The sequence below is a fragment of the Narcine bancroftii genome, chromosome 13, assembly GCF_036971445.1.
Source record: "Narcine bancroftii isolate sNarBan1 chromosome 13, sNarBan1.hap1, whole genome shotgun sequence".
Classification (NCBI taxonomy): Eukaryota; Metazoa; Chordata; class Chondrichthyes; order Torpediniformes; family Narcinidae; genus Narcine; species Narcine bancroftii.
This window is the reverse complement of record NC_091481.1, coordinates 29340577-29353972: the sequence shown is the minus strand read 5'-3', so window position 1 is coordinate 29353972 and position 13396 is coordinate 29340577. Positions and strand designations below refer to the sequence as shown.

Below are 13396 nucleotides of genomic sequence, written 5' to 3'. Positions count from 1 at the left end.
TTAGTACTCTTTTTAGGAGGGAATATGTGGGTCAGCACAACATTGAGGGCTGAAGGGCCTGTATTGTTTTATGTTCTATTACCTCCTACAACAAAAAGGTGGGAACATTAGCAATAGATGTGGGGGGGGGGGGGGGAGGAGAGAAAACTGGAAAAGATGTGAGCTTGTGTATGCAGTCAATAATGAGAATGGAGTGTATGTCAATTTGAATACGAGCTGCCAGGATATGGCTGTACAAGCTTGTGTGAAAACATAAATATTTAAAAAAAGGTGCAAGCCTTTTAGAAAGTCTTTGAGAAAGTTTTCCCTTCAAATACATTATTGCTGATCTGAACCTTCAATGTAACTATATTTGCTTCATACCTTGCCTCCACATATCTAACATCTGTATCCACCCCCACCCTCTCCCATCTCTAACTCCACCCTGTAGGCGTCATGTTCCTTTATCTGACTCTTTTATTTTTGCCTCTCTTTCCCTTTGTCTGGCACCTGCCAATTAACTGCTTCCATCTCCCCATCTGTCCATCATCCTTCACCTCTTCCCAGTTCACCAATCCCCTACACAACCCCCCCCCCCTCATCTCATTATTATATTGGCTCTCTCCCCTCTGCACTCTTAAAAATGATGACAATTCTTCATCTCCCACTGATGTTGCTCGACCCACTGAGTTCTCCCAGAAGGTTAATTTTAACTCAGTTTCTCTGACCTGCTGAATTTTCAACCATATTCTCTTTTTATTTGTCTCAGTCCTGAAAGTAAAAAAATTACATAGAATCCAAAGCATTGTGGCAAAGTGAATTTCAAACATATACTTGCCTTTAAGTGAAGAAGGGTGATATGAATTTCTGTGAAGGGATGGCTCTGGTATTTTTCTCCAACTATTCTTTGATTGAAGGACCGATGTTTCAACCTAACAGTGTCCAACGGAACCAGGCACTGTAGCAAATATTACATGTGATAGCTGCAACAAAAAAAAAGTAGCATTAAACCAACAACATTATCCAAAAACCAAAATGTATGCCTATGTTTATCCACAGTTGACCCTCTCCAACATAATATAGAACATCCTGGATTAAACCACAATGTCATCAAGACATTGACATTACGTTGGAAACTTGGCTCGGTCAGGGTGAGGATGGGAACTTAATATTTCAGGTTTTAAAATATTCATGAGAGTGAGTGAAGTGAAAAATGGAGCTTCATTAAAAAAAAAAGAATATAGATTACAGTGGAAAGCAGTGTCAAATGGAGATTGTTTGATCAGAGCAGTGAAAAAAAAGAGATTGGTTATCATATTGGTTTACACCACAGTTCAATGAGTAATGAGAATTAATTGAGGGTAACAGGTTAGAGAGGAATATGGACCATTGAAACCTCAACAAAGGGGAATCTTGAGCTTGTGGTAGACTCGACTAAAGTATCATTTGTGGTGTGAGAGAGAGAAAAGAGATTCAAGAATAATCCAAGAGGGATTCTTTAGCCAGAACATTTCATCTTCTCAACAAAAAAAGCCTGCTGTTTTCTGATAGAGCCCAAGAATCTCTTCATAAGTGTTAATTTCTGGAGGATTTCAGGGCAGTTCAGAAGCTATAGACCAGTGGTTCTCCACTTTTTTCTTTCCACTCACATGCCACTTTAAATATTCCCTATTCCATGTGATTAGTAAGGGATTGCTTAAGGTGATATGTGGGTGGAAAGAAATAGTTTGAAAACCATTGTTTTAATCGTGCCTCATTGACTCATTATGTGCATGGTTTCATAACTCCAAAGGAAATGGGCCAATGAGAATTTTTCTCAAGCAAAATATTTCAGTAACAATTGGGTCTTGAGCAGTGATTCTCAACCTTTCCTTCCCACTCACATCCCACCTGAAGCAATCCCTTACTAATCACAGAGCGATTGCTTAGAGATTACTTAAAGTGGTATGTGAGTGGAAAGAAAAAAGTTGAGAACCACTGCTATGGACGTTCAGTATATCAGATATAATAGAATGCAATAGGTCTTCGGTTGATACCGATAATGGAGTGGCAGATTCTCACTCAGACACTGATAATATTCGATATCAGTGTATGGATCAGATGAATTGGAGTGAAGTCATGTCCTAGTCTCTCTGGTACACGATCACAACATTGTACCAAAGCCTAGGTCGAGATTCAAATGGTTGACCTATTGCACACTTCCGAAATTTGAGTTATGTAATGCAAGAACCTCAATCAACTAGAGATATCATTAATGATGATTCTTGTAAAAACCTCCAAGTCCACTCACAAGATGAGGAAAACAATGCTTCTGATTTCTCCCAAAGGAACTTCTTAGTCACCGAGTCCCTAAATAACTCATTCAGTTAAATTGGTTAAATGCCATTTTCATGCCTGACACCAGATTCCTGAAACAGGAACTCTGTTCCTATTTCTGCTGTGGCGAATCAAATCAAGGATGTTCCTGGCCTTCTTGAAAAAGTATAACATCCTCCCAATAACCCATGGGAATCATTGCCCATTACTTGCACCTGATAGAAATAAGCATAGAGTATGGAATTGAAATCCTTTTAGCAGGAGGTGGAGAAAGCACAGGGTAATTATTGGAAGAGGGAACACTGTTGTGTATTCTTTCCTTATAAAATACATTCACGTAGAGAGAAGCATTGTTCCTTGTAGTTCTTAATTCAAATCAAAATAGTTCCTCCCAGCCCCACAATACAATGCTTTTATGTGGTGTCATGTGCCTGCATATACCCTCAGTAGGAACAGCCTCCCAAAAATACCATCCGCCTGTACCATCAGGCAGTTCTGCCCAATCTATGGCTGAGTGTATGTATCCCTCCCTGCCCTCATCAGCCACTGAAATGGAGTAGAAGTAAGTCATCCTTAATCCAGAAGGACAACCTGAGAAGAAGTTTCATGTCCTCAAAGGGATGATCCCTTGTTGCATTTGGTTTAGTGAAGAGTGACAAAGTCAAAGGACACAGGTAATAGTGAATATAACACATTGAAGGTAAAAAGGATTGTTACTGCATGCACAGTCTGTTCTCCATAACCCTTCCCTCTTCTATGGTTTAAAAAATCCGTTCATCTTTCTTTCGAATAAAGTCAATGGTTCCTTCTCGACAGCTCTCTCGAGTAGAGGGCTCCCAAGATTCCCAACCCTCGAAGGAAGAGATACCTCCTTGTGTCTGTTTTCAATGGCCAATTATCTCTCACAAAATTATGTACTCCACCGTCACATTTCAGATTTCCCCATGAGGGGAGTTGATCTAGCACATGAACCAGTGAAGTAGGTCTTTGTACCTAAACTGCCTCTTTCATGACGCTGTCCAATAATTGATGTTGCCTCATACTATTCTAATAGAACCGCAATTGTTCAAATAGTCTTCAAAATGTCTTTTGAAATTTGACCTTGAGCCTTTCCTCAGCTTCATTTTAAGAGGGGTTGAGCCATTATCATACTATACTGAAAGACAGTTTAACCAACACTGTTCCACTAATATGTCTACGTATTAATGTCAGACACATAACACTGTCATCAGCCCAAATGTACTGCTAGAGATAACTACCAATGTGGCTTCTTTATTGAATAATATTAATATTAGGGTAACCAGCACATTTTGCTTACTTTTGAAACAATTTGATTTCAGTTTCACTTAAGCAAACGAAAAGTACTTTCAACTTTTTCAAACGTATCACTCCCAACTGAATACTGAGCATAGACATGGAATAAATATCGTCTCATGATTTGTTTCCACTGTTTAAGCAGATTTCATATTTCTAAAATCAATATTTAAAGCATTAATGCAAGACCACATGATGTACTTTGAGTCATAGAGCTATACAGCACAGAACACATTCTTCAACCCCATTCATCCATGTCAACCAAGATGCTGTCCTATCTCATTCCATTTGTCCCCATTTGGCTCTGAATATTTCCTGTCTGTGCAAAAATCCGAATGCCTTTCAAACATTGCAATTGTAGCCAGCTCTACCACCTCTGGTAGTTTGTTCCATTTAATGACCATCCTTTGTATGAAAATATTACCCCTCAAGTCTTGAACTGTTGAAGAGTTTTAGTCTTGATTACAGCACTTTTTTTTTTAAGGTTGAAAATAAGACTTCAATTGGATCCCCCTTTCCATGACCAAAATCAACCAGTGAAAGTAAAACAGAATTAATTTTGGAACTTAAATGCTTGATGATGTCCCACAATATTTTACATTTGGAGTGCGATCAAATGAAAATTACTGTGAAGAACTTAAAAGACCTCACTTTCCTTTAATAGTTAATAGAATTTCAACAAGTCTAGTCAGCTAAATTGTGCCAAAAAGGGTAACATTTTTCAATGAGCATGTGTGTTGAATCTGTTTCTCTTAAAGGGAGCAGGCTATTCTACTTGTTAAACTGGTTAATACTGATTTATGTAAGTATAAGTATTAGTCCAAGCTTTATCACTTCTGAAAGAGGTGATATAAAGAAATATAATGGCAGAAAATGCCTGGTCATGCCCTTTGGTATATAAAAAAAAATCAACAAGCAAACTATTTTTTTAAAGAAGATACCCAGATGCAAAGGGACCTGGGAGCCTGAAGATAAATTTGCAAGTTGAGTCAGTGATGAAGAAAGGAAATGCAATGCTGATGTTCATTTCAAGAGGAATAGAAGAGCAGGGATGTGATGGTGAGATTTTATGAGGCACTAGTGAGACCTCTCTTGGAGTATTGTGAACAGCTTTGGGCTCCTCATTTAAAAAAAAATGAGATGGAGAGCATTCAAATAAGGTTCACTAAGATGATTCTGGGAATGAAAGGGTTATCATATGGGGACCATTTGACAGCTCTTGGCCTGCACTCAGTGGAATTTAGATGTTTCTCACTGAAACATTTCAAATGCTGAAAGGCATGGATAGAGTAGATGTGGAACGGCTATTTCCCATGATGGGAGAGCCGAGGACAAGAGGGCACAACTTCAGGATTGAAGGACGTCCGTATAGAACAGGGATGCGGAGAAAGTCCTTTATCTCGAGGATGGTAAATCTGTGGAATTTGTTGCCACAGGCGGTTGTGGAGGCCAGGTACGTGCATATTTAAGACAGAGATTGATAGGTTCTTGATTAGCTAGGGCATCAAAGATTATGGGGAGAAGGCTGGGCAGTGGGGCTGAGTGGGATCAGCTCATGATTAAATGGTGAGGCAGACTCAATGGGCGGAATAGCCTATTTCTGCTCCAAAGTCTTATGGTCTTATAGTCTTTAGGTAATTTGCTTAATCTATTCAAAGTGTAGTTGTTGAAAAATACATAAAACAAAAATACATAGATTCCATTTTATTCTTTTCTTCGGTACAAGCAACATATTTGATAAAGAATACAGAATCACAAATGAGAAGAACAATTAATAAGGGTATAATTATCACCTGTCTGAGCCCACCAAAATTCATCAAACCACTGTATCATGTACTATCTCTGAACTCATCACTTTTGGTCACCTTCCTAGCACGGCCTACAACCTTAATGTTTCCCAACCCCATGCTGCCCATTTCTATCTTCTACCCAAGATCCACAAACCCAATAGTCCCGGCAAACCCATCGTGTCTGCATGCTATGAAAGGGTCTCCGCTTACCTTGACTCTGTTTTGTCCCCTCAGTCCAGTCCCTCCCCACCTACATCCAGGACACTTCACACACCCTCCTTCACTTCAACAACTTCCAGTTCCCTGAACTTGATCGCCTCATATTTACCATGGATATCCAATCCCTATACACCTCCATTCCCCATACTGAAGGCCTCAAAGCCCTTTGTTTCTTTCTTGTCAATACAACACCACCACCCTCCACCGGCTGACAAAACGTGTCCTCACCCTCAATAATTTCTCCTTTGACTCATTGCACTTTCTCCAGGTTAAAGGTACCTGCAAGTGCCCCAGCTATCGTGACCTTTTTGTTGTCAATGTGGAGCAATCCTTGTTACAAGCCTACACAGGCAAGGCCCCTCAATTCTTCCACTGCTACATTGATGACTAATTTAGTGGTGCCTCATTTACTCTGATGAACTCATGAACTTCATCCACTTTGATGCCAACTTCCACCCTGACAAATTTGCAATCCATCTCTAGCAACACACTCCCTTTCCTCGATCTCTCTGTCTCCATCTCGAGACAAACTTCGACAGACATCTTCTATAAATGCATCAACTCCCACCTCGACTATGCCTCTTCCCACCCTGTCTCCTGTAAGAATTCCATTCCATTCTATCAATTCTTCAGTCTCTGTTGCATCTGCACCCAGGACGAGGACTTCCATGTCTCATCAGAGATGTCCTCCTTCTTCAAACAACATGCCTTTCCCTCTACCACTATCAAGTCATCACTCACCCGCATATCCTCCATTACCCACACATCTGCCCGAGCCCCTCCTCCCCATACGCAATAAGGACAGGATTCTCCTTGTCCTCACCTACCACTCCACCAGCCTCTGCTTCCAATACATCGGAATCTCCTCCACCTACTACGTGATCCTGTCAATAGACACATATTCCTTTCTCCTTTCCTCTCCGCCTTCTGTAGGGACCAGTCCCTTTGTGACTCCCTTGTCCACTTCTCCCTCCCCACCAATTGTCTCCTTGGGATCTACCCCTGTGACTGCAGGAGATACTTCACTTGTGCAACACCTCCTCCCTCAGCACCATTTGGGGCCCAAAACAGTCCTTCCAAGTGAAGCAACATTCCACTTGTGAATCTGCAGTGCTCCCGTTGTGGTCTCCCCTACATCAGAAACACTTGATGCAGACTGGGAGATCACTTTGTTGAGCACCTCGGCTCTGTCCTCCATAATAGTGTGGGATCTGCTAGTGGCCACCCATTCCTTGCCAACACGTCTGTCCATAGTCTCATCAACTTCTGGGCCTAAATCACCCATAAATTAGAGGAACAACATTTCATCTTCCAACTGGGAACTCTCCAACCAGATGACATTAATATTGACTTCTCTAGCTTTTGTTAAAATGCCCCCATCCCTTATTTCACCCCTCCCTCCACCACTGTTGTCTCTCCTTTCCCTGTCTACTTTCACACAGACATGACCAATTCTCATCTAGTCCCTTATCATATCCAATCCAATTAACACCTTTTGTGGTCTGGATTCCTACCCCATTGTTTGAATTCTGAGATCTTCTGATATACACCTGCTTCTCCCTTTTACATAGAACAGGTGTGAGCAAACTATGGCCTGCAGGCACAGAGGCCATGGACCAGATATCTGGCCCGCAATCTAAATGTATCCATACAGTGCTGCCATCACAGCCACCTCCCTTGATCCGACGCTGCCACCACACCCCTCCCCCCCCCCCCCCCCCCCACCCCGGTCCGATGCTGCAGAAAAACCAGCGCGGCCTGCCATTCAACCACTGACTCATCATCTGGGCCATGCATGGTCAAAGGTTGCCTCCCCCACCCCCAACATAGAACAATACAGCACAGTACAGGCCCTTCAGTCCACAATGTTGTGCCAACCTTTAGACCCTGCCTCCTACATAACCCTGCACTTTAAATTTTTCCATATCTTTGTCCAGTGGTCCCTTGAATTTCACCAGTGTACCTGCCTCCACCACTGACCCAGGAAATTCATTCCATTCACCAACCACTCTGGGTAAAAAAAAACCCTTCCTCTAATATCTCCCTTGAAGCTCCGACCCATTACCTTAAAATCATGCCCTCTTGTATTGAGCAATAGTGCCCTGGGGTGGAGGCTCTATCTATTCCTCTTAATATCTTGTATAACTCTATCATACCTCCTCTCATCCTCCTCTCCAAAGAGCAAAGCCCTAGCTCCCTTAATCTCTGCTCATAATGCATACTCTCTAAACCAGGTAGCATCCTGGTAAATCTCCGCCGTATCCTCGCCATTGATTTCACGTCTTTCCTATAATGAGGCGACCAGAACTGGGCACAGTACTCCAACTGTGGTCTAACCAGAGTTACATGCTTAAATTCATTCCCTTGGCAACTTTCAGGGATCCATGGACATGGCCCTCCAAATCCCTCTGCTCTTCCACACTACCAAGAATTCTGCCATCAGCTTTATACTCTGCCTTGGAATTTGTCCTTCTGGTTTTTCTTTGAAGAAGGGCTCAGGCCCGAACTGTCAATAATATATCTTTGTCTCCTATAGATGCTGAAAAGACTGGCTGAGTTCCTCCAGTATTTCGATGTGTTTACTACAATAACAGCATCTGCAGCCTAGATTCACTCTTGAATCTTGAATTTCATTGCATCTGTACATTGTAATTATAACCATGACAATAAACTGTCATCTCATTTTCATGATCCTATGAGTATAATGTCTGACGGGAATGTTAAGGAATGAAGGATTGATTCGAGGAAGAAGAAATTAATTACAAGTAAACTGTAAACTACAAGTAAAAGGCAGCACGGTTGGCGTAGCCGTTAGAGCAACACCTTTACAGTGCCAGTGATCATGAATCCCATGCCGTCAGTAAAGAGCTTGTACATTCTCCCCGTGTCTGCCTGAGTTTTCCCCAGTAGCTCCGGTTTCCTCCCACTATTCAAAAAATACCGAGGCTCTCAGTTAATGGGGAGTAAATTGGGTGGCATGGGCTCCTGGCCGAAATGACCTATTACCATGCTGTATGTCTAAATTTAAAATTTAAATGTAACTGTTTTGATTTGAGCAAAGGTGTAGAGAAAGCAGGAACATCAGATAGGCTGTAAAAGATCTGGTAAAGTAAATTTTCATCATTGTTACTTCATTGTAAGATCAAGAGGGGAAATAAGGGTTATGGAGAGAAGGCAGGGACAGGGTACTGATAATGGAAGATCAGCAATGATCTAAATGAATGTTGGCTCAATGGGCTGAATGGCCTACTCCAGCACCTATTGTCAACAAATTAGTAAACTTGGATGTGGAGGAAGAGAGAATTTAAGAGTGAGAGATGATAAATTTAAGCGATCGTCTCAGAAGTTAAAAGAAGGGTGCATATCTCTAATTGAATTGGCTAATTTTTTTTAAATTAAGAGTTGGGAATTCATCAAGAAACAATGATGGGCTTCGAAAGGGCATGGAATCAGAATCACTTCAAAACATGATAAAACAGCAGTGTAAATTGTTTCATGTCAGAACATAGAAGAAAGCAAAAACAAACAAACGTGGGAACTCTTAAGATAAAGACACCAGGGATAGCGGATGGTTTCTTCTTTAAGATACATGAGACTGCTTGAAGACATGGAGAAACTAGCTCAGAAGGTAAGAGAATGAAGAAGGTTGTTGGAGTTCTTGCTTTATTGTAGAGTGGGCAATTCTGGTACCTGGATGCAATAGTTGGACGTCTGCATTTGGAGTGATTGTGAGGCACAACCAACAATATGATAAAGTTAAGGCAGAAACTGGTGTCTCATGGGCATCTCAGCAATTTAATATGTTTCATTGATGGTAAATATAACTGTGGGGTCCTTTACAGGTAGTGACCTATAGTATTGGCATGGGGCCAGAAAGAGCATTATTTATTTTCAAGAAAATAATCCACAACTTTCTTTTTCGAGGTTTCTTCAGCATTGTAAAGCTGACCGATTGTACATGTCACAAGCCTCATCCAGTTTAAACCTAAAATATCTCCAGCCTGTTGATTGATGCTAAATAATCAGTAATCTGCAGACATTCTGAGGTTAATGCCATTCCTTTTACACCACAACATTGAACCCCCACCGTTCAACAATTAGATTAAAGGGACTGAGAATACTGTGCCAATACCCCACCTGATCAACTATTAGATTAAAGGGACTGAGAATACTGTGCTAAAACCCCACTTGTGCAACTATTAGATTAAAGGGACTGAGAAAACGGTGCCAATACCCCACCTGTTCAACTATTAGATTAAAGGGACTGAGAATACGGTGCCATTACCCCACCTGTTCAACTATTAGATTAAAGGGACTGAGAATATGATGCCATTACCCCACCAGTTCAACTATTAGATTAAAGGGACTGAGAATACTGTGCCAATACCCCACCTGATCAACTATTAGATTAAAGGGACTGAGAATACTGTGCCAATATCCCACCTGATCAACTATTAGATTAAAGGGACTGAGAATACGGTGCCATTACCCCATCTGTTCAACTATTAGATTAAAGGGACTGAGAATACTGTGCCAATACCCCACCTGATCAACTATTAGATTAAAAGGACTGAGAATACAGTGCCATTACCTCACCTGTTCAACTATTAGATTAAAGGGACTGAGAATACAGTGCCATTACCCCACCTGTTCAACTATTAGATTAAAGGGACTGAGAATACTGTGCCAATACCCCACCTGATCAACTATTAGATTAAAGGGACTGAGAATATGGTGCCATTACCCCACCTGATCTACTATTAGATTATTGCTAATTTGAATGCCTTTTAAATATATCCGCTAAGGATTAAAACAGTGAAAAATATCGTATTCAGGAACAAAGTTTAGCGCTTCCTTGCATATGCCAAACAATTGACCAATTGGAGTATTACCATGCTTAGAAACGCAGTGCCACCTTTCAATAGGAGACGCAGAAGAAACCATAACGAATCTGGAGCAAATCGCGATCTGCTGGAGGAACTCAGCGAGTCGTGAGCACCAGAGAGAGAGAAAAAGAACTGTCACTATTTGGGGGATGCAGACTTGGGGGCTGCTCGACCCCACGAGTTCCTCCAATAGATGATGTCTTGCTTTTGATGGTACTTGTATTAATCTTAAGTTCAGAGATAATGATCCAATCCTCCACTGTCATGGACAATTTAACAATTGTACAAACTGCCTCTTCAATAAATAGCTTATTGAGTAACACATTAGTAGATATTTTGACATCTTTATTGCCCTTGGCTCTTTACTCACTTCTCTCCCCGCTCCCTTGTAAAATTTATAGGCCCATTTAAGTGACAAGAATGACAGAAGACCAAGATATACCCTCTGTATATACCAGAAATACATAAACCAAGTTCTGAAGGAATTCTTCCAGGGAGCACATGCAAGTGTGGCCAACTGGGCCCATTCTGCAGAAGCCACTAAAACTCATCACAAGATCCACTCCTTTCCTTCACTTTCCACATCCACCCCTTAAGCACATCCATCTCCAGTGAACTTTTGGAAAAAGAATCTGTCCCTTCCCGACAGCCAATGAAGCCAGAGATGATGTCTTGGCGGGCGCGCGACTGAGAACTTGCCGCTCTGCCAAGGATTTTCGCGGGCTATAAAAATATCTAGCACAATTTTTTAAAAAAGCCCCCTGGAGAATGCTCATTGAGTGCAATAATAATTCGATAGAAGGCGCAGAGAGAAAGGAAGCAATTTTATTAGTCGATAAAGCACGCCAAGTTTCAAATCGTGTCCAACTCCAAACACAAATGACAATGGATGAATTCATAGCCTTGCGGGTCATTAATACTCGGTGCTGTCTGGAGTGAAAAACTGCACTTTGTTTAAGAAGGAGTTGTTCCTCCTCATGGAGTTGTTCCGCCGCATGGAGCTGCGCTTCCTCAGCGAGTTCTGGTGCGAGAGTTCGCTCTTCTGCAGGGTTTGGATCAGGATGGACGGTTTCTCGTCCAGCTCCCGGGCGCTGCAGCGAGGAGTCGCCACTTTCACCCTGTTGCCGAACTTGGAATAGTCCACCGAGTAGATGCCGTCCTCCTCCGTCACGATGGGGACGAAGCGGTGGCCCCACAAGATCTCCTCGGCGATGTAGGAGGTGCGGGCCTGCGTGGTGATGCCGGTGGTCTCCACCACCCCTTCCAGGATGACGATCACCTCCAGGTTCTGGCTCTGCAGGTCGCTGGCCGCGATCTCGTACAGGGGGCTCCTCTTGTCCATCACGTGGCAGACGGTGAGCGGCGCCACCAGGAAGATGGTGTTGCTCTCGATGGGGTTGTCCACCAGCAGGTCGATCTGGTGGATGGGGATGACCTCGCCCTCGGCGGTGCTGGTCTTCTTCACCAGCTGCATCCTGACCGAGGCGCTGATGATCATGCTCTTCCTCAGGTCGCCCACCCGGAACATGAAGCAGAGTTTGCCGTTCCTCAGGCCGACCACGGCGTGCCGGCTGAAGATCAGGGTCTCGGCTCGCCGGTGAGCCTGGGCGGTCTTCATGAAGATGCAGCCCAGCATGACGGCGTTGATGATCAGCCCCGAGATGTTCTGCGCGATGAGCACGGTGATGGCCATGGGGCACTCCTCGGTCATCATCCGGCCGCCGAACCCGATGGTGACCTGCACCTCGATGGAGAAGAGGAAGGCCGAGGTGAACGATCTCACCTTGGTGACGCACGGCTCGAAGGACGGGCTCCTGGCGGGGTCCAGGTCCCCGTGGGCGAACACCACCAGCCACCAGATCATGGCGAAGAGGAGCCAACTGCAGAGGAAGGACATGGTGAAGATGAAGAGGGTGTATCGCCACTTCAGGTCCACCAGCGTGGTGAAGACATCCTGCAGGAAGCGACCCTGCTCCCGGATGTTCTTGTGCGCCGCGTTGCAAGCCCCGTTCTTGTCGATGAAGCGAGGCTGGCGCGGACGCACGGTGTAGCGGGGCTGCCGGACATTCTCGGCCGCGATGCGGGCCAGGACATACTCCTCGGGGATGATGCTCTTCCTGGCCAGCATGCTGCCACCATAGTCCTGCCTTCACACGGAGCAAGGACAAGCTCGGCTAGGCTCTCAGACGGCAAGTTAAGACCAGCATTAGAACTCCCCCCGTTGGGGGGGGGGGGGGGGGGGGGGGTGGGGCTCCTGTTTCCCTTCACCCCAGCAGCAATGGGAAAGTCAACCAAGTGGGGTAACGTGGTCACCGAGAGCCGTCGAGTCACGGCGGGGCAGTTCTGTGAGTCATTACTGTTATTCGTCCGGTTGCTTCTCTTATTTTCGGGAGGGGCGTGGACTTGGGGCAGGTTACGTCCACAGATGAGTCCAGTCTCTCTCTCTCTCTCTTGGCTTAGGTTTACAGCCACCAACCTTCTGACGCGCAGGGGCGGGCGTCCAAACTTCTGGCTGCGCTCTTCGCCGACTTTGGCTGAATTGAAGACTGGAAGGGACCGCCGCGCAATGACATTCAGTCGCGAAACTTTCGTGAAGGGATGGCACCTGCGAAACCTGTTCGCTACAGCCCCGCTGTTGTCCTCAAGACGTTCCCCAGCCACCACGAAAATGCGAACGCTGCGCCTATTCGGGCGGGTGTCTTTCGTGTTTGGGACGGAATTCCAGACATTTTTCGGAGAAGAGCAGTGCTCTTGGTAATTATTGGCTTTTGCTGGCTGAGCTTATACCGCAAGGAAGCTAAACTCAGCCCTGGCGTGGGAAATTTCTGCTGGTGCGCTCTCCCCGAAGGCTGTCAAGACCCAGTATTAAAGGTCCAATCCCACCCCCACCTC

The 13396-nt window shown here is 44.1% G+C and overlaps 2 protein-coding genes across 2 annotated transcripts in view; both read right to left on the bottom strand.

Annotated features, from left to right (window-relative positions):
• Nucleotides 1-823: 823 nt before the first annotated feature.
• Nucleotides 824-13396, bottom strand: part of LOC138748566 (ATP-binding cassette sub-family C member 9-like) — a 189907-nt gene continuing 177334 nt past the window's right edge. Inside the window, exon 41 of the transcript XR_011348162.1 lies at nucleotides 824-962. The gene's annotated coding sequence lies outside the window, so the exon portion shown is untranslated. The remainder of the gene's footprint in view (nucleotides 963-13396) is intronic.
• LOC138747913 (ATP-sensitive inward rectifier potassium channel 8-like) lies at nucleotides 11314-13329 on the bottom strand. The gene has a single exon (XM_069907551.1). It carries the CDS (start codon nucleotides 12630-12632, stop codon nucleotides 11418-11420), a length of 1215 nt encoding a protein of 404 aa, XP_069763652.1. The 5' UTR covers nucleotides 12633-13329; the 3' UTR covers nucleotides 11314-11417.